The sequence below is a fragment of the Dipodomys merriami genome, unplaced genomic scaffold (assembly GCF_024711535.1).
Source record: "Dipodomys merriami isolate MVZ:Mamm:240054 unplaced genomic scaffold, mDipMer1.0.p SCAF_98, whole genome shotgun sequence".
Classification (NCBI taxonomy): Eukaryota; Metazoa; Chordata; class Mammalia; order Rodentia; family Heteromyidae; genus Dipodomys; species Dipodomys merriami.
The window spans coordinates 2,245,716-2,270,132 of NW_027206601.1; the positions used below are offsets into that span (position 1 = coordinate 2,245,716).

General features: G+C 44.1%; 1 protein-coding gene across 6 annotated transcripts in view; it reads right to left on the reverse strand.

Moving 5' to 3' along the window:
- The window catches only part of Ogdh (oxoglutarate dehydrogenase), a 110,367-nt gene that overhangs the window by 22,627 nt on the left and 63,323 nt on the right, over positions 1 to 24,417 (reverse strand). For 3 of the 6 annotated variants that reach the window (XM_070014553.1, XM_070014551.1, XM_070014552.1), the window contains exons 3-6: positions 23,031 to 23,222; positions 21,161 to 21,251; positions 12,752 to 12,796; positions 1,935 to 2,050 (exon numbers count right to left, since the gene is read on the reverse strand). In XM_070014553.1, the coding sequence (XP_069870654.1) occupies positions 1,935 to 2,050; positions 12,752 to 12,796; positions 21,161 to 21,251; positions 23,031 to 23,222 (444 nt within the window). Of the gene's footprint in view, positions 1 to 1,934; positions 2,051 to 12,751; positions 12,797 to 20,935; positions 21,039 to 21,160; positions 21,252 to 23,030; positions 23,223 to 24,417 lie in introns of all 6 variants that reach the window. The other 3 variants (XM_070014556.1, XM_070014554.1, XM_070014555.1) reach the window with 3 other exon arrangements.

Consider the following 24,417-nt stretch of genomic DNA (forward strand, 5'->3'; position numbering starts at 1 on the left):
AAAGAGTAAATGAGAGGGATGAGAGAAATGAGGGAGAAGTGGAGATTGAGGGCAACTACCACCTGCTGTCTTGAGACATATCAGTGTGGGGAGCAATCTGTGGCTGCAGGAGTGTCCTCTGGGTGAAGGAAGATCTCCAGGGAGCCTCATATATCTTAAACAAAATACAGGGCTCTGAAATCCCTGTAGAGAGAATTTTCTCTCTGTGGATAACTGAAAACCAAATTCCTAAAACAAAACAAAACAAAACCTGCTAGTCACAAAATGGAAAGTCACCTTCCTTAACATTCTTTTTTTTTTTTTTGTCAGTCGTGGGGCTTGAACTCTGGGCCTGGGCACTGTCCTTCAGCTTTTCAGCTCAAGGTGAGCGCTCTACCACTTGAGCTACAGCGCCACTTTCCTTAACATTCTTAAAAAATATAGGCCTAGGGCTGGGAAGGTGGCTTAGTGGTAGAGCGCTTGTTTTGCATGCAGGAGGCCCTGGGTTCCATTCCTCAGCACCACATAAGCAAAAAGAAAAAAGCCAGAAGTGGTGCTGTGGCTCAAGTGGTAGAGTGCTAACGTTGAGCTGAGGGACAGCGCCCAGGCCCAGAGTTCAGGCCCCACGACCGGACCCAATAATACATAAATAAACAAAAAGTATAGGCCTTACCGGGCATTGCTGGCTACTCAGGAGGCTGAGATCTGAGAATTATGGTTCAAAGCCAGCCTGGGCAGGAAACTCTATGAGACTCTTATCTCCAATAAACCACTAGAAAACCGGAAATGGCACTGTAGCTCAAGTGGTAGAGCACTTGCCTTGAGCTGAAGAGCGCATAGACAGTGCCCAAGCCCAGAGTTCAAGCCCCATGACTGACCAAAAAAAAAAAAAAAAAAAGGCCTTCCAGAGGCTGGACACCTGTGCCTCAAGCTTGTAATCCTAGCTGCTTGGGAGACAGATTGAGGGGTCATGGTTTAAAGCTAGACCAAGAATAAATCTTCAAAAGGCTCCATTTCAATGAATGACTGGGTATAGTGGGGTTTGTGGTCATCCTAACAAAGGGAAACATAAATAGGAGGAACACAGTTCAAACTGGCCCAGGCACAGATCCCTATCTCAAAAATAACCAAAACAGCTGGGTGCTGGTGGCTCATGCCTGTAATCCTAGCTACTCAAGAGGCTGAGATCTGAGCATCATGGTTCAAAGCCAGCCTGGGCAGAAAAGTCTGTGATACTCTGATCTCCAATAAAAACTACTAGAAAACCGGAAGTGGTGCTGTGGCTCAAGAGGTAGAATGCCCACCTTGAGCTGAAGAGTGTAGGGATAAGCGCCCAGGCCCAGAATTCAAGCCCCACGACCGACCAAAAACAACAATAACAACAACAACAAAAAAAGCAAAACAAAACAAAAGGAGGCTGGTAGAGTGTTTCAAGTAGTATATGTCTGCTTAGCAAGCAAGAGGCCCTGAATTCAAACCCCAATGCCACCAAAAAGGAAAAGAAAAGGAGAGAGAAAGGAAGTACGTGCCTGCCAGCCAACCAGCCAGCCACTACTGTGTGTGGAAAGTCCGGCCTGCAATCCTAGCTACTTAGAAAGTAGGGAATACAAGGATCACAGAAAACAGCCCTGGTAAAAAGTTTGTGAGACTCTATCTTAGTCAATAAAAAGCTACGTGTGGTGATGTACACTTATCACAGCTATGCAAAAAACACATAGGAGGAGCAAAGTTCAGTTCAACTCAAGCATAAATGCAAGATCTTATTCAAAAACTGACAAAAGCAAAAAGGGCTGGGGGTGGTGGTGGTGGCGGCTTAAGTGGTAGAGCACCTAACCATCAAGAATAAAGGCTAGAGTTCAAATCCAATCACCAAAAACAAAAATCTGGAGTTTATCCAAACTGCAGGATTTCAGCAAGTCTAGTAGATTGTTCTAGAAACCACATCACGTTCTTACCTCTAGCCGTCGGATGATCTCCCGCAGAGGAAGTGCTGACTCCTGTCCACCGATGAAAGTGGTGGTGGGCAAGTGGAAGACTTTGTCGAGATCAGACTCATCTAGGCCATAGAACCCTATAGGCAACAGGGGAGAGGGCACAGCCATGCAGGGAACACAATTTATAGGAAAGGGAAGAGATACCCCAGGGAGCAAAAAGAAAAAAATTTAAATCACTCACACACATATATACATATATATAAATATATATACATATATATAAAACCAGTATATATGAAAACAAGTAATATTTTACAGTCATAAGTAGAACTTTTAGTAATAGATGGTAGCTGAGATTATTTCTAGGTGTCAAAGGTAAATCAGAATAAACCTATTATGCACAGTGTGCCAATTATAATTTAGAGACAAATTTATTTTGAGAACCCAAAGATAAAAACCAATTTTTAGAGGAAGACAGGGCCATGAGAAGGCACTTCAAAAGTTGATCAAAAAAGCACAGAGTTAAACAAGGAATTGAAGTAGGAAATAAGGAACTAGCAGATAAAACAGCAGATCGTATCAGTCATATAACAATACATGTATGTGTGAGTGACAAAGAGTCAGGGATTAAGAAGTGAAGAGACACTGTCAATAGGAACTGCCTGGCAGAGTCTATGTGGGTGCAGAGAATGCCCTCCACTTTGGATTAGCAAGGGGCCTCTATCTCTGGAGTCAGTCACGGGGCTTGAACTCTGGGCCTGGGCACTGACCCTCAGCTCTTCAGCTCAAGACTAGCACTCTACCACTTAAGCCACAGTGCCACTTCTGGGTTTCTGGTGGTTAACTGGAGATAAGAGTCTCACGGCCTTTACTGCCTGGGCTGGCTATGAACCGCAATCCTCAGATCTCAACCTCCTAAGTAGTTAGGATTGTAGGTGTGAGCCACCGGCGCCTGGCTGGGGTGCACATTCTTTTTTTTTTTTTTTGGTCCGGTCGTGGGGCCTGAACTCTGGGCCTTGGTGCTGTCCCTCAGCTCTTCAGCTCAAGGCTAGTGCTCTACCACTTGAGCCACAGCGCCACTTCCGGCTTTTTTCTTTTTTTGCTTATGTGGTGCTGAGGAATCGAACCCAGGGCCTAAGGCTTGCAAGGCAAGCGCTCTACCACTGAGCCACGTTCCCAGCCCCTGGGGTGCACATTCTAAGAGCATCTGCAGACAGTAGACAGTACTTGGCAACTACAGGTCAAACCCTTCTCTTTCCAGTCTGATGACTATTGAGAGCTATCTTGCTCAAGGAGTCCTCAATCCAGGGAAGATGCTGCCTCATTTGAAAGCGCATTTCAGATTGATTGAGGGCAACATGGAAAGGCACCTCTCTTCCTTTAGCATCTCATGATTGTTTCATCAAGAACATTATTATTATATTTGTCAAGTCATGGGGCGTGAACTCCGGGCCTGAACGCTGAATGCTTTCCCTCAGCTCTTGAGCTCAAGGTGAGCGCTCTACCACTTGAGCTATAGCACTGTGGTTAGGAATTCTACCATACTCTCAACTTTTTTTTTTCCCCTAGTAGAGTTTTTTTCTTTTTTTGGGGGGGGTCCGGTTGTGGGGCCTGAACTCTGGGCCTGGATGCTGTCCCTCAGCTCTTCAGCTCAAGGATAGCGCTCAACCACTTGAGCCACAGCGCCACTTCCAGCTTTTTTTTCTTTTTGCTTATATGGTGCTGAGGAATCGAACCCAGGGCCTTATGCATGCAAGGCAAGCACTCTACCACTGAGCTACCTTCCCAGCCCTTTTTTTTTTTTTGATCGGTCGTGGGACTTGAACTCTGGGCCTAGGTACTGTCCCTCAGCTCTTCAGCTCAAGGCTAGTGCTCTATCATTTAAGCCACAGTGCCACTTCCAGTTTTCTGCTGGTTCGTTGGAGCTAAGTCTCATGGACTTTCCTGCCTGGGCTGGCTTTGAACCATATAACCCTCAGATCTCAGCCTCCTAAGTAGCTAGATTACAGGTGTGAGCCATCAGCGCCCGGCTTAGGATAGTTTTTAAATGTGAAAAGTAAATTGTTTCCCAGCCCCTTTCACATTCATTAAACAAGGACAAATATGCTTGTCTTTACTTGAGGATGGTGTTGTAGAAGTGTGTAGCTTGAGCATACCACCCATTCCCTCAGTAAGGACACTGCACTCATGGGGTCTGGGGAAGCAGACAGCTTTCACCCATTTACACTCAGCTTCTGCTTATGGAGAAAAACCAAAATCATTTTTTGAGAAACTTTCCCAAGCTGATAAAAAAAACTCAGGCCAGAAAAAAAAAACAAAAAAAAAAAAACAAAAAAAACCCAAAAAACCCAGGCCAGGAGTAGATCAGAAGACTAGAGTATCAAAACAGGCCCCATCTTGTGAAAATATTTGCAATATGAAGTTATTTAGTAAGAGTATGAAATGTGTTGTTACACTTGCAGCATGAAGGTTCAAAAGGCAGGGCTTTACCACAGGCTAGTCCTTCACATCTGACACTCTGAATCACTGTTCCTGGGTTGTACACTGCTCAGTCTCAGAACTTCTAGCTCCATTTCTAGCTCTTCAACAACCTGAGAAATTAAACTATAGATCTCTGCAAAAGGAAAGTGGAAAGTAAAGGAGACATATTCTTCTCTATTCCTTTACTAAGTGAAACTAAAAAAAATCTAGACACAAAGTATGTAAAACAAATGTAACATAACCCCCAGGAAGGGGCAAAGAAGAGACTGGGCAGGGGCTGGGACAGCGCCCAGGCCCAGAGTTCAGGCCCCACAACCGGACCCAAAAAAAAGACTGGGCAGGGAGCCCCTGGCTTTCCTTTACTCCAATATCTCAGGCCTCAAGAAGCAGAAGCTTAGAAATTCTAAGAGGTACAGGTAACAAATGGGCCCCCAAAACTGTTCTCTGTATGTATTTAAAGGATGAGGAAGGCAGAAGTCTGGCAACATAGAAAGCTTTTAGACAATTACTGTCCACACTAGCCAAAGAACACAGTAAACAATACTATGGCTTACCACTTCTCACTGTTAGAAGCCCATGCACCCATCCCACATCAAGAATTTAGTAAGATCAAAGATGGAGACCAAACTTTTCCTCCCTTTGGGAGGCAATACACCCCATCCCACACCCACCTGTAGGAACAAAGCAGTATCCTCTTGCCTCCCTCACCAGAGCAATGTCTGAGGAGGTCGCTATACCAGAAGATTTAAATCAGGACTGAGCAGCAGTGGCACACTATAATCCTAGCTACTCAGGAGGCTCAGACCTGGAAGATCTCAATTTGAAGCCAACTATGGCAGAAAATCTGTGACAGTCCATCTCTAATTAATTAGCAAAAAGCAAGACTAAAGGCACGGCTTGGGTGGTACAGCACAGGCTGTAAGCAGAAAACAAAGTAAGCAAGAGGCTCCTGAGTTCAAGCCCCAGTATCTGTAGATTTAGGAAAAGATCCTGATGTACATAATACCCTGAAGACCCTCATTTTGATTAAAAAACAAAACAAAACAAAATCCACTGAAACTTATTTTGATGACATAGGTCTATTAGTACTTGGGAGGCTGAGGCAGAAGGATCAAGTTCAAGGCCAGCCTGGGTTACAGTGAATTTAAGGCCAAACCTTGCTATTATTAAGACCTCAGCTAAGGCTGGGCACTGGTGGTTCACACCTGTAATCCTAGCTACTCAGGGGGCTGAGATCTGAGGATCATGGTTCAAAGCCAGCCTGGGCAGCAAAGTCCATGAGACTCTTTATCTCCAATAAACCACCAGAAAACCAGAAGTGGCACAGTGGCTCAAGTGGTAGGGTGCTCGCCTTAAGCTGAAGAGCTGAGGGACAGCATTCAGGTCCAGAGTTCAAGCTCCACGACAAAAAAAAAAAAAAAAAAAAGACAGACAGCTACTATTATTCCAAAATATTCAAAGAACAAAACTGAAAAATCCCCACTATACAAATATGAATTTTGTAAATGTGGATATAAAAATCTACAGGACAGAAAATAAAAGCAAAGAAGTACAAAAATACAGAAATCAATTGAATGAGAAAAAATAATCCATAGACAGCAACATCACAATGACACAGATGTCAGAATCACCCAAGATTTTAGTGGATTCATCATAAAATTATTTCAATGAGCAATTACAAATATGATATTGACAAACCACTGAGTTCATAAGGCAAAAAGTGTCAGTAAAACTGAAAACAGAAGCCAGGAGCCCGTGGCTCACACCTGTAATCCTAGCTATTCAAGGAGGCTGAGATTCAAGGATTGTTGTTGGAAGCCAGCCATGGCAGGAAAGTCTGTGAAACTCTTATCTCCAATGAACCAACAAAAAAGCCTGAAGTGGGGCGGGGAAGATGGCTCGGTGATAGAGCGCTTGCCTTGCATGTCTGAGGCCCTGGGTTCAATTCCTTAGCATCACATAAGTAAAATGAAAAAAGCCGGAAGTGGCGCTATGGCTCAAGTGGTAGAGTGCTAACCTTGAGCTGAAGAGCTGAGGGACAGCGCCCAGGCCCAGAGTTCAGGCCCCATGACCGGACCCCCCCCCCAAAAAAAAAACAACAAACAACAAAAAATCCTTAAGGGCATGTGACACTACAGTAAAGTATTTCACATACATGTAGAGAAAACTCTAGAAGCAAAGGAAAAAAGGGACTAAATAGTAACTTAGAACACTCCCCAAACACAAGAAAACAGGTGGAAATTCAAGAAGTCGAGAAAATCCACAAGACTGACATCTACGCTATAAACTTTTAAAGATTCAAATATAGGAAAATCTTGAAAGCAGCCATAGTAAAGTGACATCTCATCTATTCTGGCAACACAAGTTGAATGAAAGAGGATTTCTCATCAGAAATCATGGAGGCTAGAAGAGTGGTACAGTTATCACTAGCTGAGAGAAAAGGACCCTATCTACACAGAATCCTACATCCAAAAATATTTGTAATAATTGAGAAGAAATTGAAATGATTGTTCAGCAATCTAGGATTGTTCAGCAAAACTAGGGAATTCTGAAAGAATAGTCAAAGGAAATTCTCTGAACAGAAGAGGAAGCAATAAAGGAAGAAATGCTACAAATGAAAACAGGATACAAGAAAAATGTGAGTAAATACAACAGCTGTTCCCTGTTTTCTTGAGTTTGCTTAATTATGTATGGTGGTTGAAGCAAATGAGTAACACTCTGATGGGGCTGTAAGAGAAAATACATAAGACAATTAATAAATGGAGGAAGGTAAGGAGATATAAAAGGAGAAAAAGTTTCTATTTAATCTGAACAGGGAGAATGATGACATTAGGACACTGATAAATTATACAGTAATGCTACATTTTTACATATAAATAGAAAAGGAATTTTTAAATAGGGATACAAAAATACATGGACAGGAAATAACAGTAAAGAAAATGAAAACCAAACAAGTGAGAAGAAAATGACAGATTTACATAACTACATACAATTTAATTATCCATCAACTATCTGAATATAGTAAAGAGTTAGCAATGTGGATTAAAAAGAAAATAAAAATTCCCACAAAAAAGAACAAAGTATTTTTTGGTTTGTTGTGCTGGTATTGGAGCTTCAACTTTTTTTTTTTTTTTTTTTGTCGGTCATGGGGCTTGAACTCTGAGCCTGGGTGCTGTCCCTCAGCTCTTCAGCTCAAGGCGAGTGCTCTACCACTTGAGCTACAGAGCCACTTCCGGTTTTCTGGTGGTTTATTGGAGATAGGAGTCTCACGGTCTCTCCTGCCCAGCTGGCTTTGAACTGCCATCCTCAGATCTCAGCCTCCTGAGTAGCTAGGATTACAGGCGTGAGCCACCAGCGCCGGCTGGAGCTTCAACTTTTTGACTCATGTCAGATGCTCTCTACCTCTTGAACCACATCTCAATTTCTGGTTTTTCTGCTCAGGCTGGCTCTGAACTGCGATACCAAGGTCCTCAGATCTCAGCCTCCTGATTAGCTAGGATTATAGGCATCAAACAACGACACCCAGTGATAGGCTTGTTTTTAAGAACTTCACTTTATGGGCTGGGAAGGTGGCTCAGTGGTAGAGCGCTTGCCTTGCATGCATGAGGCCCTGAGTTCGATTCCTCAGCACCACATAAGCAAAAAGAAAAAAGCCGAAAGTGGCGCTGTGGCTCAAGTGGTAGAGCGCTAGCCTTGAGCTGAAGAGCTGAGGGACAGTGCCCAGGCCCAGAGTTCAGGCCCCACGACCGGACCCCAAAAAAACCAACCAAACAAACAAACAAAAAAAACCCCTCACTTTAATATGATATAGGCAGATATAGAATACAAGGATGGAAAAAATATAAACATTAGTTGAATGAAAACAGGAAGGTCTGAGGGCATACGTGGTAGTACAAGCTTAGAAAGCACAATGTCCCAGCCGGGCGCTGGTGGCTCACGCCTGTAATCCTAGCTACTCAGGAGGCTGAGATCTGAGGATCGTGGTTCAAAGCCAGCCCGGGCAGGAAAGACTGTGAGACTCCTATCTCCAATAAACCACCAGAAAACCGGAAGTGGCGCTGTAGCTCAAGTGGTAGAGCGCTCGCCTTGAGCTGAAGAGCTGAGGGACAGCGCCCAGGCCCAGAGTTCAAGCCCCATGACCGACCAAAAAAAAAAAAAAAAAAAAGAAAGCACAATGTCCCAAGTTCCATTCCCAGTATTGCCAAAAAAAAAAAAAAAAAAAGAAAAATTTAGACTTCAGAAATTTCTAGTGGCTCATGTCAGCAATCTTAGCTATTCCGCACCCAGGACCCGAGTTGCCCAGTACTAGCACACACACACATACAAGCACAAACAGAACAAAAGAAAGGAAAGAAAATTACTAATAATAGGATCAATCTATGGAGAAAACACACAGCAATCCTAAATGTTCACGCAATAAATAAGAGAGCTAGGAAATGTTGGAATCCCAAACCAATAGGACTGAAATGAGAAACAGACAAACTGCAGATGTAAAGACTTCAATAGCCGTTTTTCAAAAACATCAGAAAAGATTTTTATAAAGATATGAGACTTTAACCATCATCAAATAAGACCAAAAGCTGAATATGACATTGACTTGAAAACTGCACACCAAACATAGTGTTCTTTACAAGGCACCATAGAACACAAGACAGATGATATACTGGGCATTAAACAAAACAAAACAAAACAAAAATCTCAATGGGTATATTCCAATTGAAATCATAATGAAATCAACCTAAAGCTGACTGCTAAAAAGGTAACAAGATAATTTCCAAAAACTTAGAAACTAGACAACACTCTTCTAAATAACCCCCAAGTCAAACAGGTAGTAACATGGGAGACAACAGTATAAACTGAATTTAGCAAATACACATTAAAATTGGTGAAATAGCTAAAGCAGTAAAAGGAAATTTACATGAGAAAAGAAGAAAAGTACACTGGGAAGGAGGGTCAGTGGTAGAGTGCTTGCCTTGCATGCATGAGGCCCTGGGTTCGATTCCTCAGCACCATATAAGCAGAAAAAGCAGGATGTGAAGCTGTGGTTCAAGTGGTAGAGTGCTAGCCTTGAGCTGAAGAGCCCAGGGACAGTGCCCAGGCCCATAGTTCAGGCCCCATTACCGACCTAAAACAAAGTCTTTAATAATTTAAACTTCTACATCCTGGGACTAGAAGAAGACAAAACCCAATGAGCTAATAAGGAAAGAACTAATAAGGAGCAGAAATCGATTAAATAAAAAAGCACAAAGCAATAGAGAAAAACCAATGACACAAAGAGCTGGATCTCTTAAAAGGTGGGTAATACTGGCAAATCCCTTGTATAACTGACAAAGAAAAGAACAAAATTTACTAATGTCAGAAATGAAACAGGATATCACCAGAGATGTTCCAGATACCAAGAAAATACCAAAGGAATACTGTGAACCATTCTACATAAATCTGACAACTCAGATGCAAGGAACCATTTACCCAATAGAAAGTATTTACCTAGGGTTGGGAATGTGGCTTGGTGGTAGAATGCTTGCCCAGCATGCACAAAGACCTGGGTTTAATTCCTCAGTACCACATAAACAGAAAAGTCCCTAGTAACGCTGTGGCTCAACTAGTAGAGTGCTAGCCTTGAGCAAAGGAAGCTCAGGAATGGTGCCCAGGCCCCAAGTTCAAGCCCTAGGACTGGGGGAGGGAGGGAGGGAGAGAGAGAGAGAGAGAGAGAGAGAGAGAGAGAGAGAGAGAGAGAGAGAGAGAGAGAGAGAGAGAGAGAGAATATTTACCCAATCAAAAATAGGTAATTTGCTGGGCATTGGTGGCTCATGCCTGTAAAGGATCCTAGCTACTCAGGAGGGTAAGATGTGAAGATTCAGGTTCAAAGCCAACCCAGGATAGAAAAGTCCAAGAGAGGGGCTGGGAAGGTGGCTCAGTGGTAGAGTGCTTGCCTTGCATGCCTAAGGCCATGGGTTCGATTCCTCAGCACCACATAAGCAAAAAGAATAAAAGCTGGAAGTGGCACTGTGGCTCAAGTGGTAGAGCGCTACCCTTGAACTGAAGAGCTGAGGGACAGCGCCCATGCCCAGAGTTCAGGCCCCACGACTGGACCCAAAAAAAAAGAAAAAAAGAAAAAAAAAGAAAAGTCCAAGAGACTCGTGTCTCCAATTAACTACAAAAAGCTGGAAGTGGCACTGTGACTCAAGTGGTAGAGTGCTAAGCCTTGAGCAAAAGGAGCCCAGGGATAGTACCCAGGTCCAGAGTTCAAGCCCCAGGACAATAAATAAACAAATTGATTAATTAAGGAACTGGTGGCTCACACATGTAATCCTGGTTACTCAGAAGGCAGAGACCTGAGGATTGCAATTTGAGGCCAGCCTGGGCAGGAAAGTCCAATTAATCCCCAATTAATCACTGAAAAAGCCAAAAGTGGAGCTGTGGCTCAAGTGGTAGAATGCTAGCTCTGAGCAAAAAGAGGTCAAAGATAGCACCCAGGCCCTGAGTTCAAGCCCCAGAACTGGCACCTAACCACCAAACCAACATATACAAATTGCCAAGCACCAGGGGTTCATATGTATAATTTTGGCTACTCAGGAGGCTGAGATCTGACACTTGTGGTTGGAAGCCAGCCTACTGAGTAGAAAACTTGGGAGACTGTTATCTCCAGTTAACTACCAAAAAGCCAGAAGTGGGGCTTGGCTCAAGTGGCAGAGTGCCAGACTTGGGCAAACAAAGCTAAGGGACAACACCCAGGCCCTGAGTTCAACCAGGTGGTGTGGAGGGTGGAGTGAAGGGGTCCTGAATGTTGACTGTGTAGATGAGGGGCTGTAGTTGTGCAAGTTATTTACTGGCTAAATAGCATGAAGCCACTCTGTTGTTTCTTTTCTTTTTTCTTTTTCTCTTCTCTTCTTTCTTTCTTTTTTTTTTTTGCCAGTTATGGGGCTTGAATTTTGGGCTGGGCACTGTCCCTTAGCTCTTTCAGTTCAAGGGTAGTGCTCTACCGCTTGAGCCACGGCGTAAACTTCCAGTTTTCTGGTGGTCTGTTGGAGATAAGAGGACTTTCTTGCCTGGGTTGGCTTTGAACTGTGATCCTCAGATCTCAGCCTTCTGAGTATCTAGGATTATAGGCATGAGCCACCAGTATCTGGCTCTTGTTTGTTTGTTTTTTGGGTCCATGGGGCCTGAACTCTGGGCCTGGGCGCTGTCCCTCAGCTCTTCAGCTCAAGGCTAGCGCTCTACCACTTGAGCCACAGCGCCACTTCTGGCTTTTTTCTTTTTGCTTATGTGGTGCTGAGGAATCAAACCAGGGCCTCATGCATGCAAGGCAAGCACTCTACCACTGAGCTACCTTCCCAGCCCCATTATTTTTTAAGAGTTTTAAAAGAGTTTTTTTTTTTTTTAAGAGTTTTAAGAGGTGCCTGGCCACTCTGTTGTTTCTTAAAATCAAACTATAATTAAGAGAATATCTTAAGAAAAGCCTGGAGGAGTTGTCAAGTGCTGCGGTTCACACCTATAATCTCAGCGAGAGGACTGTGTTTCAAGTATAACCTAAACAAAAGATAGTAAGACTTCATCTCAACCAATATGTGTCTACAGTATGTGACTAAATAGGAAGACTGTTGTCCAGGCCAGACACTGTAAAAATGTAAGATCCTATCTCAAATATAACTCAAAGTGCTAGAAGTGTGGCTCAAGTAGTAGAGCACCTGCCATGTGCACAGCCCTGAGTTTAAGTTCCAGTACCAAAAAGAAAAAGAAAAAGAAAAAAAAGTCCTAGAGAGGGGAAGAAGGAACTGGCCACAGGGCAAGGGAGAAGGGGAATGATAGCAGGCAGGTGGCCCTAGAACCTCAATTCTGGATTCCTCAAAGGTATTCTGTCCAGAATGAAGAGACATGAAAGCTCTCAGAATGTTTTTTAATACTTGAAACATGGAACATTCTGGAATATCTTGTCCAGAATAGCCAAGAAGCAGAATCTGAAAGAATCCAGAGTATATCCAAAGCCACAGCACACGATGTAGAGGACATGAGAAGCCACTACGCAGCACTTATCACTGATGTGGTCTCAGGGCCCCACTGGCTCTGGCAGGGGAGCGATGGCAAAGATGGAAATTTACAATAAAGCAATGGTGAAGCACATGTGAGGATGAAAATGCTCTTCAAACACAAAATGGACAGAAATTAAATGACAGCTAGGAATGTAATGGTACTTGGTTAATAATTAAAGGGAAAAATATATTCCAAAACAATTAGCAAACTTAACACTGATAGAAGTTGTGTCAACTTTCCCCGAATCACATGCTTGGAAAAGTTGCACATCCTATTCAAATGAAGTCCTCAACTCTGGGAAGGTGAAAGGCTCATTATTTTCATACCTCCTACTGTTAGCATTCCAAGTCGTTCCTTGAAAACTGCAAGATCTGAGAGGCAGTGGGGTAGCATGGGTGAGTGCAGAAGGAAAAAGACAGATGAGAGTTAGTTTCAAACCCAAACACCAAAACCCTACAATCATCACCACAGTAACAGGAAGCACAGACACTGTCACATGGACACATACACCAAAGGAAACATGGGTGGATGGGAGGTTAGGGGATCCTGTTGGGATAAACGTGGGACTTGTCCATAGAACAGCTGGAATAACATAAGTCAGAGGGCAGGTGGCACTCGCCAGACACCTCAAAGCCAGCAGGCAGCGTCATTTGACCTCCTCCTCTCCCTAGCTTCCAGAAGCAGTTGACATACAATGGCTCACTCCTGCAAAATTGTACATGCCCAATCTAGACAACCATGGATGAAAAAAAAATAGGAATAGAAAACAAAAAGGTCTAATTTTAAGAGCAGCAACTTTGCAGAATTGAGTTCAGGCAGAAGTCTATATTCTAAATCTCCTAAATGGTTCCTCACAAGGTGGGCAAAACTAGAATAGAAGATGTCAATAGTTGAAAATATCCCAAGAATCCCAGCTATACACAGCTAAACAAAGTTGTACATTTCCCTTCTACTTGTAAGCTTTGCAAAGCATTTCTTACCCTATATAAAAACTTCCCTGGCCACTAGTGAAGATCAAGGTATCTACTAGGATACATGTAATTTCCTTTCCTGACTGGTTGCCTGGACTCAGCCTTGGGGGCTGAGGAGAGGCTGGTAGTGACAGTGGTGCACAGAGGGGCTGATGACTGAACACTCACAGCCAGGGTCACTGTGGCTGTAGATGTGGCCTGCTCTAGTGAGCAGAGAAGGGCCAGTTGAGTGCTTCCTTTCAACCTCATAGTCCCAACCCTGAACTTGATGAGTTCCTAACAAGCAGGCAGGCTTTTGGGACTCAAGCACCAGGGTGAGTGTGCATGGGGTGAGGCACTCAGGGAAAGCATTGCCTTCCTCCGTTAGAAGACAAAGGCACTAGCCTTCAGGACTCAGTTTTTCCTTAAGACAAGAGAATATTTAAGCTCTGCACAAAATCAGGGATGTTGCCAGGTGCCAGTGACTCAGGCTTGTAATCCTAGCTACTCAGGAGGCTGAGATCTGAGGAATATGGTTTGAAGGGAACTTGGGCAGAAAACTCCTTGTGAGACTCTTATCTCTAATTAACCACTCAAACACTGGAAGCGACACTGGTTCAAGTGGTAGAGCGCTAGATTTGAGCACAAAGAAGCCCCACAAGTGGTAAAACAACCACACACAAAAAAAAACAACAACACACAAAAGAGATGCTTTGCTTAACATGAAGGTAAACAATCTTAAATTTTGCCAGGCCCTGGTGGCTCATGCCTATAATCCTAGCTACTCAGGATATCTGAGGATCACGGTTCAAAGCCAGCCCAGGCAGATAAGTCTGTGAGACTCTTTTTTTTTTTTTTGCCAGTCGTGGGGCCTGAACTCTGGGCCTGGGCACTGTCCCTCAGCTCAAGGCTAGTGCTCTACCACTTGAGCCACAGCGCCACTTCCAGCTTTTTTCTGCTTATGTGGTGTTGAGGAATTGAGCCCAGGGCCTCATGCATGCAAGGCAAGCACTCTACCACTGAGCCACCTTCCCAGCCCCCTGTGAGACTCTTATCTCCAATTAAATACCAGAAAACCAGAAGTGGCTCAAGTGGTAGAGACTGAGCTGAAGAGCTGAGGAACAGTGCCCAGGCCCACAACTGATTAAAAAAAAGAAAAAAAAATTTTTTTTGCTGGTCCTGGGGCTGGAACACTGGGCCTGAGCATTGTCCCTGAGCTCCTTTTTACTCAAGGCTAGTGCTCTACCACTTGAGCCACTTGAGCGCTACACTCCCAGGTTTGTGATTAATTGGAGATAAAAATCTCCTGAACTTTTATGCCCAGGCTGGCATGGAACTATGATCCTCAGATCTCAGCCTCCTTAGTACCTAAGATTACAGATGAGCCACAGGTGCCCAGCTATTTTTTGTTTTTTGTTTTTGTCCATTGTGGGGCTTGAACTGTGGGCCTGGGCATTTTCCCTGAGCTCTACAACTCTAGGCAAATGCTCTAATACTGAGCCACAGGGTCACTTCTGGTTTTCTAGTGGTTTACTGGCAGTGGTTTACTGGCGATAAGAGTCTCATGGACTTTACTGCTCAGGCTGGCTTTTGAACTGTGATCCTTGGATCTTAGCCTCCTAAGTAGCTAGGAGTACAGGCGTGAACCACCGGCACCAAGCCCAGCTAATTTCTTTAAAATAAAAAGCAAACTAAAGATGCAAAGACAGAGGAGGGTGAAAAGAGAACAAGAAAAGATATTCAGTCCTCATTTACAAAAAGCACACGATTTCCTTCCAAGTACCCCTGAGGGTACACTTTAGAAAGTGTTTTAACAATTCATGGAAGTGGCTGCTGAGGACACTTGTAAGTGATGCACAGTGGGTGAGAAACAGGAATGGGACACCAGGAGCTACTGCAACTAGGTTTACTAGTTATTGGATATCTACAAAGAATCTTCTTAAATGACAGACGTCTTTGTGGTTCAGGCCTTCACTCCTGAGGGGTGACCATATCCATGGTGACTTCAATGTCTTTTTGGGTATGGCCTCAGCCCAGTCACCTCTGGGGTGAGTCACTGAAGCAGCTTGCTAAACACTCCTCACCAGCTATCTTGAGGCGCATCATACTGTACACAGCAGATAGTGTCTGCTAGACAAAGTGCGATCACTGAATTTCGGAAAGCTAATTATATATCAACTCTAGCTAGGTGCACCCGTGACTCACATCTCTAATGCTAGCTACTCAGAAGATCTGAAATCTGAAGATCATGGTAAGAAGCCAGCTAGGGTAGGAAAGTCTGCGAGACTTTTTTTTTTTTTGTCAATCATGGGGGCTGAACTCTGGGCCCAGGTGCTGTCCCTCAGCAGCCAGCTCTTCAGCTCAAAGCTAACACCCTACCACTTGAGAGCCACAGTGCCACTTCCAGCTTTTTTCTGCTTATGTGGTGCTGAGGAATTGAACCCAGGGCCTAATGCATGTGAGGCAAGCATGCTACCACTGAGCTAACTCCCAGCTCCAAGTCTGTGAGACTCTTATTATCTGCAGTAAACTACTAAAAGCTGGAAGTGGAGCTGTGGCTCAAGTACTAGAGTGCTCGCCTTGAGCAAAAGAAGCTCAGGGACAATACTTAAGGCCCTAAATTCAAGCCCTAGAACCAGCATCAAAAGAAAAGGAAGAAAGGAAGGAAGGGGAACTACCCCCCGAGAGAGAGAGAGAGAAAAGAAGAGAGAGAGGGATGGAGATGGAGAGAGGGAGGGAAGGAGGGAAGGAGAGAAGGGAAGGAGAGAAGGGACAAAGACCCTACTATAACTCTATAGATGGGTACTATAGCTGCTGTGAGTCTGAGGAAAGGGAGGATTTCTTAAACATGTAAGTTGCCTGAGCAACACAACTAGACTCTGGCTCAAAAACAACGTATCAGCCAAGAGCCAGTGGCTCATGTTTATAATCCTAGCTACTTAGGAGGCTGAGATAGGAGAATCAGGGTTCCAACCCAGTCTGGGCAGGAAAGTCTGTGAGACTCTTATCTCCAATAAACTACCAAAAAGCTGAAGTCATGGTTCAAGTGGTAGAGTGCTAGCCTTAAACATAAAAAAACCTCACGGAAGCCGGGCGCTGGTGGCTCACGCCTGTAATCCTAGCTTCTCAGGAGGCTGAGATCTGAGGATCGCGGTTCAAAGCCAGCCCGGGTAGGAAAGACCGTGAGACTCCTATCTCCAATAAACCACCAGAAAACTGGAAGTGGCGCTGTAGCTCAAGTGGTAGAGCACTCACCTTGAGCTGAAGAGCTGAGGGACAGCGCCCAGGCCCAGAGTTCAAGCCCCATGACCAACAACAACAACAACAAAAACCTCACGGACAACACCCAGAGTCAAGCCCCAATATGGGGGCTGGAGGGATGGAGTTTGAAGCTCATTCTCAAGGCATCAAAGAGCAAACCTGAGAGCGTGGGAGATCAGGAGAATATATGGGAATGCTGTCATTTCTTACTGTGATGTTTAATGTCATAGATGCAAGAATGAATTCATTTAAGTAACTGAAATTCTACTAAAGCTTCAGGCTTTTAACTTTCAATTATCCAACTCAAGTTTATTTCCTAATATTGTTATGAGGAATTTACAAATACTATTGGATACAGAAGAGAAGTTTCACATTTCCTCCCATTTATTTACAGAATGCATTCTGAATTCTCTCTTAATTATGTTTAAGTCTCACACTAAAGAAGATATTGGTCATCTTTATGTAGGAGTTGCTACAGATTGTGCATAAGAAACACAGAGGAAGGCATTTTTAAGTGGAAAGTGAGGGCAAGAGAGAACAGAAATAAGACCTCCCCTCTTCCCACCTCAAACAGTAAGGAAGGGATGACCAACATAGTAAACTCTAAGACAACGTTGTACCTAATTTTAGTTAGGTGAACAAGTCAAGTCTGTTTCTAACTAAGCAATCCGTCTCCAAAAGATAACAAGGAACTCCAGGACCTCACTACACTTCCAGTGATAGCACCATCCTAAAAGTGCACTATACACATATTGTTCTGCCAACCTATGAGTTTTCTTTCACGCCAGTTGGGAAAAGCCTCCTGGCAGACCTTGGGCAGCCACACCCTCATGTCCCCAGGCAGGAACACTAGAAAAGATCCACAGAACCAGGCTGGGAATGTGGCTTAGTGGTAAAGTGCTTGCCTAGCATGCATGAAGCCCTGGGTTTGATTCCTCAGTACCACATAAACTGAAGAAGCTGGAAGTGGTGCTGTGGCTCAAGTGGTAGACTGCTAGCACTGAGAAAAAAAGAAGCTCAGAGACACTATCAAAGTCCTGAGTTCAAGCCCCACAACCAGCAAAACAAAACAAAACAAAACAAAAAAAATCCACAGTACCTCCCAGTGACTGGGTATACACAAGGCATCTCATGTGAGAATTCCATCCTCCTTTCCAAGGGAGCACAGAGTGTACATTACTACCTGGCATAAATGAAGATAGGCTTCCCTGGCCCCCATAGAACAAATAGTGCAAATATCCTTATTCCAGTCATCACCTGCAAACTAGGACTATGCAGAGCCACACAAGAGATAGAGCTGGTTCCCTTAGATGTTGTGCCATGTAAGGAAACTAGCATTTCATAGTGCCCACGCTGAATAACGCTGTAAGAGGGGCTCCTCTCAGAAAAGGGGTCCACAGGCAAGACAATGGACTGGAGCAAGACCAGCAACTAGGGGCTCAACAGAGAAGACCTTATTTGGAAGGCTCTGGAATACTCAAGTGCATTGCACCTGGGGTCTAAAGAAGCTTGGGGCTGCTGATGGTGACAAGATTAGAGGATGGAAAGCAAGGGTTTCTATGTTAAAGAATGAGGTATATAAAGCCCCAAGACCTCTTAGGAATACTTCAAATAAAGGCCCACTTCTTAGGAGCACAAAGTTTTCATCAATGAGTAAAAGCATGTCCAGTCATGTCCTGTTTATGATACAAACTCCTAGCATAGTATATGTATATGTGTGTATATATATATATGTATGTAAATATGTATGTATGTATTTTATTTGTCAGTCGTGAGGTTTAAACTCTGGGCCTGGGTGCTATCCCTTGGCTCTTCAGCTCAAGGCTAGCATTCTACCACTTGAGCCACAGCAGCACTTCCAGTTTTCTGGTGGTTAATTGAAGATTAAGAGTCTCATGGATTTTCCTGCCCTGGCTGTCTTTGGACCGTGATCCTCAGATTTCAGCCCCCTGAGTAGCTACGATTACAGGTGTGAGCCACTGGCACCCAGTCTATGATATATATTTTTAATTCTGCTATTCATATAATTTCCTCCCTAAGGCATGTTATAGAAATTAAGTTATTCTTCAAGCTGGGTCACAAACCCCCTAATTTACAGCCTTTCTGTTCTGGAATGGCTATAAATTCTTAGACCTACCTTATCTGACAATAGGTCTAAGACTCCGTTTCAGAAGGGGTCCTGCCCCATGCCTAAGAAGAAATTCTGATGAATCTGCACCCTTGCTGGGTCTCCACTCAGTCAAGTAGAATCAAGTCAAACTAACATGGTCCAATAACATTTCTACATAGTTGTCCGTGCAAAAAAAGTCTTCTAAAACCTACAAGGATGGGATTCTAGGAGTTTCTGGACTGCTAAACACATGGAAGCTGAACAAAAACACACCTATATACCAAGAAGGTGGTGTTCTCCAACTCCATGGGAACAGAAGCTCTGTACTCAGGACCCTTACAGACCTTGCTTAACACGTTTCTTCATCTGGCAACTTACTTATACCCCTTAAAATATTCTTTACAATAAATTGGTAAATGTAACCAAGTGTTTCCCTGGGTTGTGTAAGCTATTCTAGTAATATAATTGTGCCTGAGGAGAGGGTTATGAGAACCCCAACCTATAACCAGTCTGTCAGAAGTTCTAGAAACCTGAGCTGCAGGGGGCAGTCTGAAGGATACAGCCCTCACCCTGTGGAATCTGAGGCTATCCCTTGTTACATAGTAGTTGGCTTCTGTTCACGGATCCTGGCTCACTCATAATTTCTTCTCCAAGGCAGGCTATAGAAATTAGAATTCTTCTTCCCCAAAGAGGATCACAGGGTCACTAATCTTCCCCAGCCTTTGTGTCAAGAGCTGGCTATAAAGAAATTCTTTATATATACCTTGCCTGATGAAGATGGTTCCATATTATCAGAATAGAATCAAATGAGAGGACATTCAGCTGATGTCTGCTGCAAAACTGAATGCTTTCTTGTGGAGAGAAATCTCCACACTTTTTGAGGTCACAAGTCTTCTGTGTTGACTGTTGTAGTTTGAAGGCATACATAATATCCAAGGGTGTTTCGTGGTTTTTATTTATTTTTTGCCAATCCTGGGGCTTGAACTCAAGGCGTGGGCATTGTCCCTGAGCTTCTTTCTGCTCAAGGCTAGCACTGTACCACTTGAGCCACGTCGCCATTTCTGGCTTTTTCTGTGTATGTGGTACTAACTTAGGGCTTCATGCATGGTAGGCAAGCACTCTACCACTAAGCCACATTCCAAGCCCTCCAAGAGTGTTTTTTAAAAACCAAGGCTAAAGAACAATTATAAACTGCCAACAATTTTTGAAATTTAACTTTACCCAATGAATGTCTGACCTCTTAGTCACAGTTCAGCAATGCCTATGAGTACAAAGGGCATCTGCAGAGCCTTAGAGACTGTTTTCTCTGCACTGTTCCCCCAAAGTGTCTACAAGGAGGCCAATTTTGTTCCCTCCCGGAGAGCAGTATTATCAATTAGGTGATCATCAATTTCATTAGCATGCATAGTGCCTATGGTGAATGCCCTGGTCATTGTACAATTAGTCACATCATTTCTTTAGTATAGGTTAGCAGCATGGTGACATAAGCAGATTAACTCTGGAAGCAAACTGTGGTTGAGCACACACCCAGCCACAACACCCATTCACCTCACAAAAAGACGAGGTGCAGATGAGTTTATCTTCTGGCAACTGTGACAAAAACCCAGCTGTGCTCCATACATGCACCTCCCAAAGGCCCTGGCCTCCTGACGCTGTGGGAATGCCTTCCAAAGTTTCCTCAGTGTGATCACCAGCATTTACAAATTGGGAAACCCCAACTGCACACATGCTCAGGAATTTGCCCTTTAGGGACATGAATAACTTCTGGCCATAGGCAACACTGGGCTCTAGAATGGGACATGTGTGACTGCAGCTCCCTGGCAAGGCTCATCATTGGCCTTGTGCAACACTGCCTGGGAATGTAGAAAGCTGGAGCCAAATGAGCTGTTCTCTGAAGTAGTTTTCCAACCACCTGCCCCCTGAGGGGTAGGGAGAGGGGGGCTTTTCTCTGTGCCACAGACCTTTCCATTGAAAATTTTATTTTCCAGATTGAGTCTTAGACAATCTGGCTGACAAGTGGAATAAAACCATGCCTGAAACACATGAAGGCTGTATTACTGATGAATTTTAAGTGATCATAACAAAGGAAACTTAAGAGCCTTTCCCTCCTGTCTGGACATCCTGGCTACCACAGGCTGTGACAGAGAGAGGAGCTCAAGCAACGCAGCTGACTGCTCTCAAACCCTCACCAAGTTTGTCTGTGGATGAGATAATGTCAGCGGGCACGGAGGAGTCCAGATCAGCATCCAAAATCCCCAGGGGGTCCAGCTGTGCTACATGGTGCCCTCGTATCTATGAGTGGACCAACAATGAGAGGGAAGGACACACACAAAAGGACAGGAGAAAAAAAAAGAGGGAAGGGGTAAAAAAAAGTAAAATTACATTAAAATTAGCATTTACAGATTAATTCTCACCCACGTTTGAAGAAACAGTTACTGGAGCATCATCAAAATTTACACAACTAATTCCGAGAGGATCAAGTTTTGCAATGTGGTGACCCCTGACCTGGAATAATAACACAAGTCATTAAGCAGATCCAGTGAGCTGTGGGAGGGGGGTAAAAAGTTATACTTCATGCAAATCTTTCCTAGAGTGGAACATAGAACAATGAATCCATATAACATAATTAGCCCTACATGTATAAATACATTGTTATTAAAAAAATAAACTCGAGTTATGATAAACTGAGACTATTTTGGGGGTTCCTTAGTTTCCCTGGGTCATGGCAATGCTAGGGAATTGGAATCCAGTGTGGGGAATTCCTTACTGTGACAATAAACATTTCCCTAAGGAAGAAAATGAGAGGTTAGGTGTGGCTGGGGTACAGTACTACATAGATGAGGTATCATCTTACTAAGGGAAACTCTGTTTTTTATTACATTCATGTGCTGAGGCAAGCATGGGCTCTGGCTCCAACACTCATTCAGTAACTTGTACAGTGGCCAGAACAAAAATATCCCACTACAATATATACTTAATGCATCTCATCTGAACTATTCAAAAACAAACAAAAACAAACAGACTAGTGTGTAGCTCAGTGGTAGGGTGCTTTGTATGTTTGAGGCCCTAGGTTCCATTTCCAGCACTGCAAAACGAGAAAAACAAATTAGAAAAAACAGGAAAAATTTTTATTCTAATTTTAAGTTCTTTCAATGTTGGGTATTTCAATCATATTTTTTTTTCTTTTTGGAAGTGCTGAGGTTTGAACTCAGGCTTCATCCTCAGCTAGTCCACAGTCATAATTCCTTGCTAGCAGTGTGAGAAATTTAAGAATAGCTGAGAAGCCACTGAGAAACCATGTTAAAGATGTTACTATAACGTGCAGGAAATGGTTAGGCATAACCTGTTGTGCTATGCACCTTACCTAGAGACAGATCTTTTGTCTTACTTGCCACAGCACGGTGGGAAAGGACTGGAGACCTAGGCCTATGGAGCACTGTGTCTCCAAGAAACAATCATGGGGTGGAATGGAGGACCTGAAGTATAAGTTACCAGGTTGCCACTGCTTGCAGCACGACACATCAGATCACCACCTCTTGCTAGTGATGGTGCTTGGACTCCCACAGAAGATTCCAGAAGGGAGGTACCAGGCCTGCTTTACTCTACCTTTTCTCCTTAGGTCTAGTCACAGAAGGAGGCTGTTTCGTATGTGTGTGTTTGATACTGGGATTTGAACCTCATAGTCAGCTTACTTGTTCACAAGCTGGCACTCTACCACTTGAGCCATGCCTCTAGCCCCCTACAAAGGGAGTTTTAAGGTCTAAATTTCTAGTTTTACCCAACATGAAGTGGAAATGCTGCACGACTCATGTTTTGGAGAAAAGTCAGGAAGGATAAGCACAGTTCTGGGGACACACCTGGTGAGAATGGCTACAAAGTGGCATGTTTTAGGGGAGTTCTCGGTCTCTTGCCCACATTGTGCAGGCTAGGCTGGCCTTCTCCTACCCTTGAACCTGTGTGTGTCTCCAGACTCTACACATTTTTTTTTCCTTATACTATTCAGCTGTTAGTGGCTGAGACGAGGGTACCAACCCACCCCACAGAATACCCTCCCTGTCCCTGCTGGGTGAGCACCACTTCTCCTGGATACTCAGATACTGGTATTATTTCCCTGCCCACAATCATTTATGAAAAGAAGACACTAGTATGATGCAGGCAGGAAAGGTGGCAAAGGAACTGCCTGACTAGGGTCAGCCTGGCTCCTTTTCTTGTCCTAAAGCAAACAGAAAGTACCTGGGATTTAGAGGGGGTTAAATGATGACAAATGAAGTAGCCCCTGCTCACCTGATAGGCCCTGATGAGAGACTGCACGGCCAAGTGGTCCTCCACGAGCTTGTCAACATTAGGCTGGCTCTCCACCAGGGACTGTGCCTGGGCCATGGTAGCCAGGGAACTTCGGCTCAGGGAAAGGGGGCTCTGGTAGGCTGTGCCTGGGGGAGCTCCGGCATTGGTGTTGCGAAAAAAAACATCCCATGACTAAAGACAAAAAAAGTAGAGGATTACCTTATAATGGCCATAGAGAGCTGCCCTTCACAAAGGCAGTACTGCCTCTGCCTTAAATTCCTACTGTGTTTTGTTTTTTTCAAGCTGAAATGATTTGTTCTACAATTTGTACAGATACTGTGAACTATTAATGATTTATTTGCTTCAAGGATGTGTTTGTAAACATACTTTTAGAGATCAGAGATGCAAAGACAATAAAATTTCACTGCATAAACCAAGAATATTAAAAATTAGTTTTAGTGAAGAACCCAATGTATATCCTATAAAACCAAGGAAAGTAAGGGAAGGGATGGGTAAGGCAGGGATGGGTGAGAATTTTGAAAGGGGTGATAAGAATCAAGATATACTGTATTCATAAATTACTTTGTTAAATGGTGACTCCTTTGTATAACTACTTAAAGATAACAATAAAAAAAAATTAAGGCAGGCGCCGATTGCTCACACCTGTAATCCTAGCTATGGAGGAGGCTAAGACCTGAGGATCATGGTTCAAAGCCAGGCAGGAAGTCCATGAGACTCTGATCTCCAGGTAACCACCAGAAAACCGGAAGTGGCGCTGTGGCTCAAGTGGTAGAGTGTTAGCCTTGAGCTGAAGAGTTGAGGGACAGCAACCAGGACCAGAGTTCAAGCCCCAGGACTGACCAAAAAAATTTAAAAAAAATTAAAAAAACCCAAATCTCTCTCTCTCTTTTTTTTTTTGGGGGGGGTGGTGGGGTGGGGTGGGGAGAGAAGGTCTGGTCATGGGGCCTGAACTCTGGGCCTGGGCGCTATCCCTCAGCTCTTCAGCTCAAGGCTAGCACTCTACCACTTGAGCCACAGCACCACTTGCGGCTTTTTTCTTATGTGGTGCTGAGGAATCGAACCCAGGGCCTCATGCATGCAAAGCAAGCGCTCTACCACTGAGCCACCTTCCCAGCCCCCCTCCTTTTTTTTTTTTTTGTCGGTCGTGGGGCTTGAACTCTGGGCCTGGGTGCTGTCCCTCAGCTCTTCAGCTCAAGGCGAGCGCTCTACCACTTGAGCTACAGCGCCACTTCCGGTTTTCTGGTGGTTTATTGGAGATAGGAGTCTCACGGTCTCTCCTGCCCGGGCTGGCTTTGAACCGCGATCCTCAGATCTCAGCCTCCTGAGTAGGTAGGATTACAGGCGTGAGCCACCAGCGCCCGGCTCC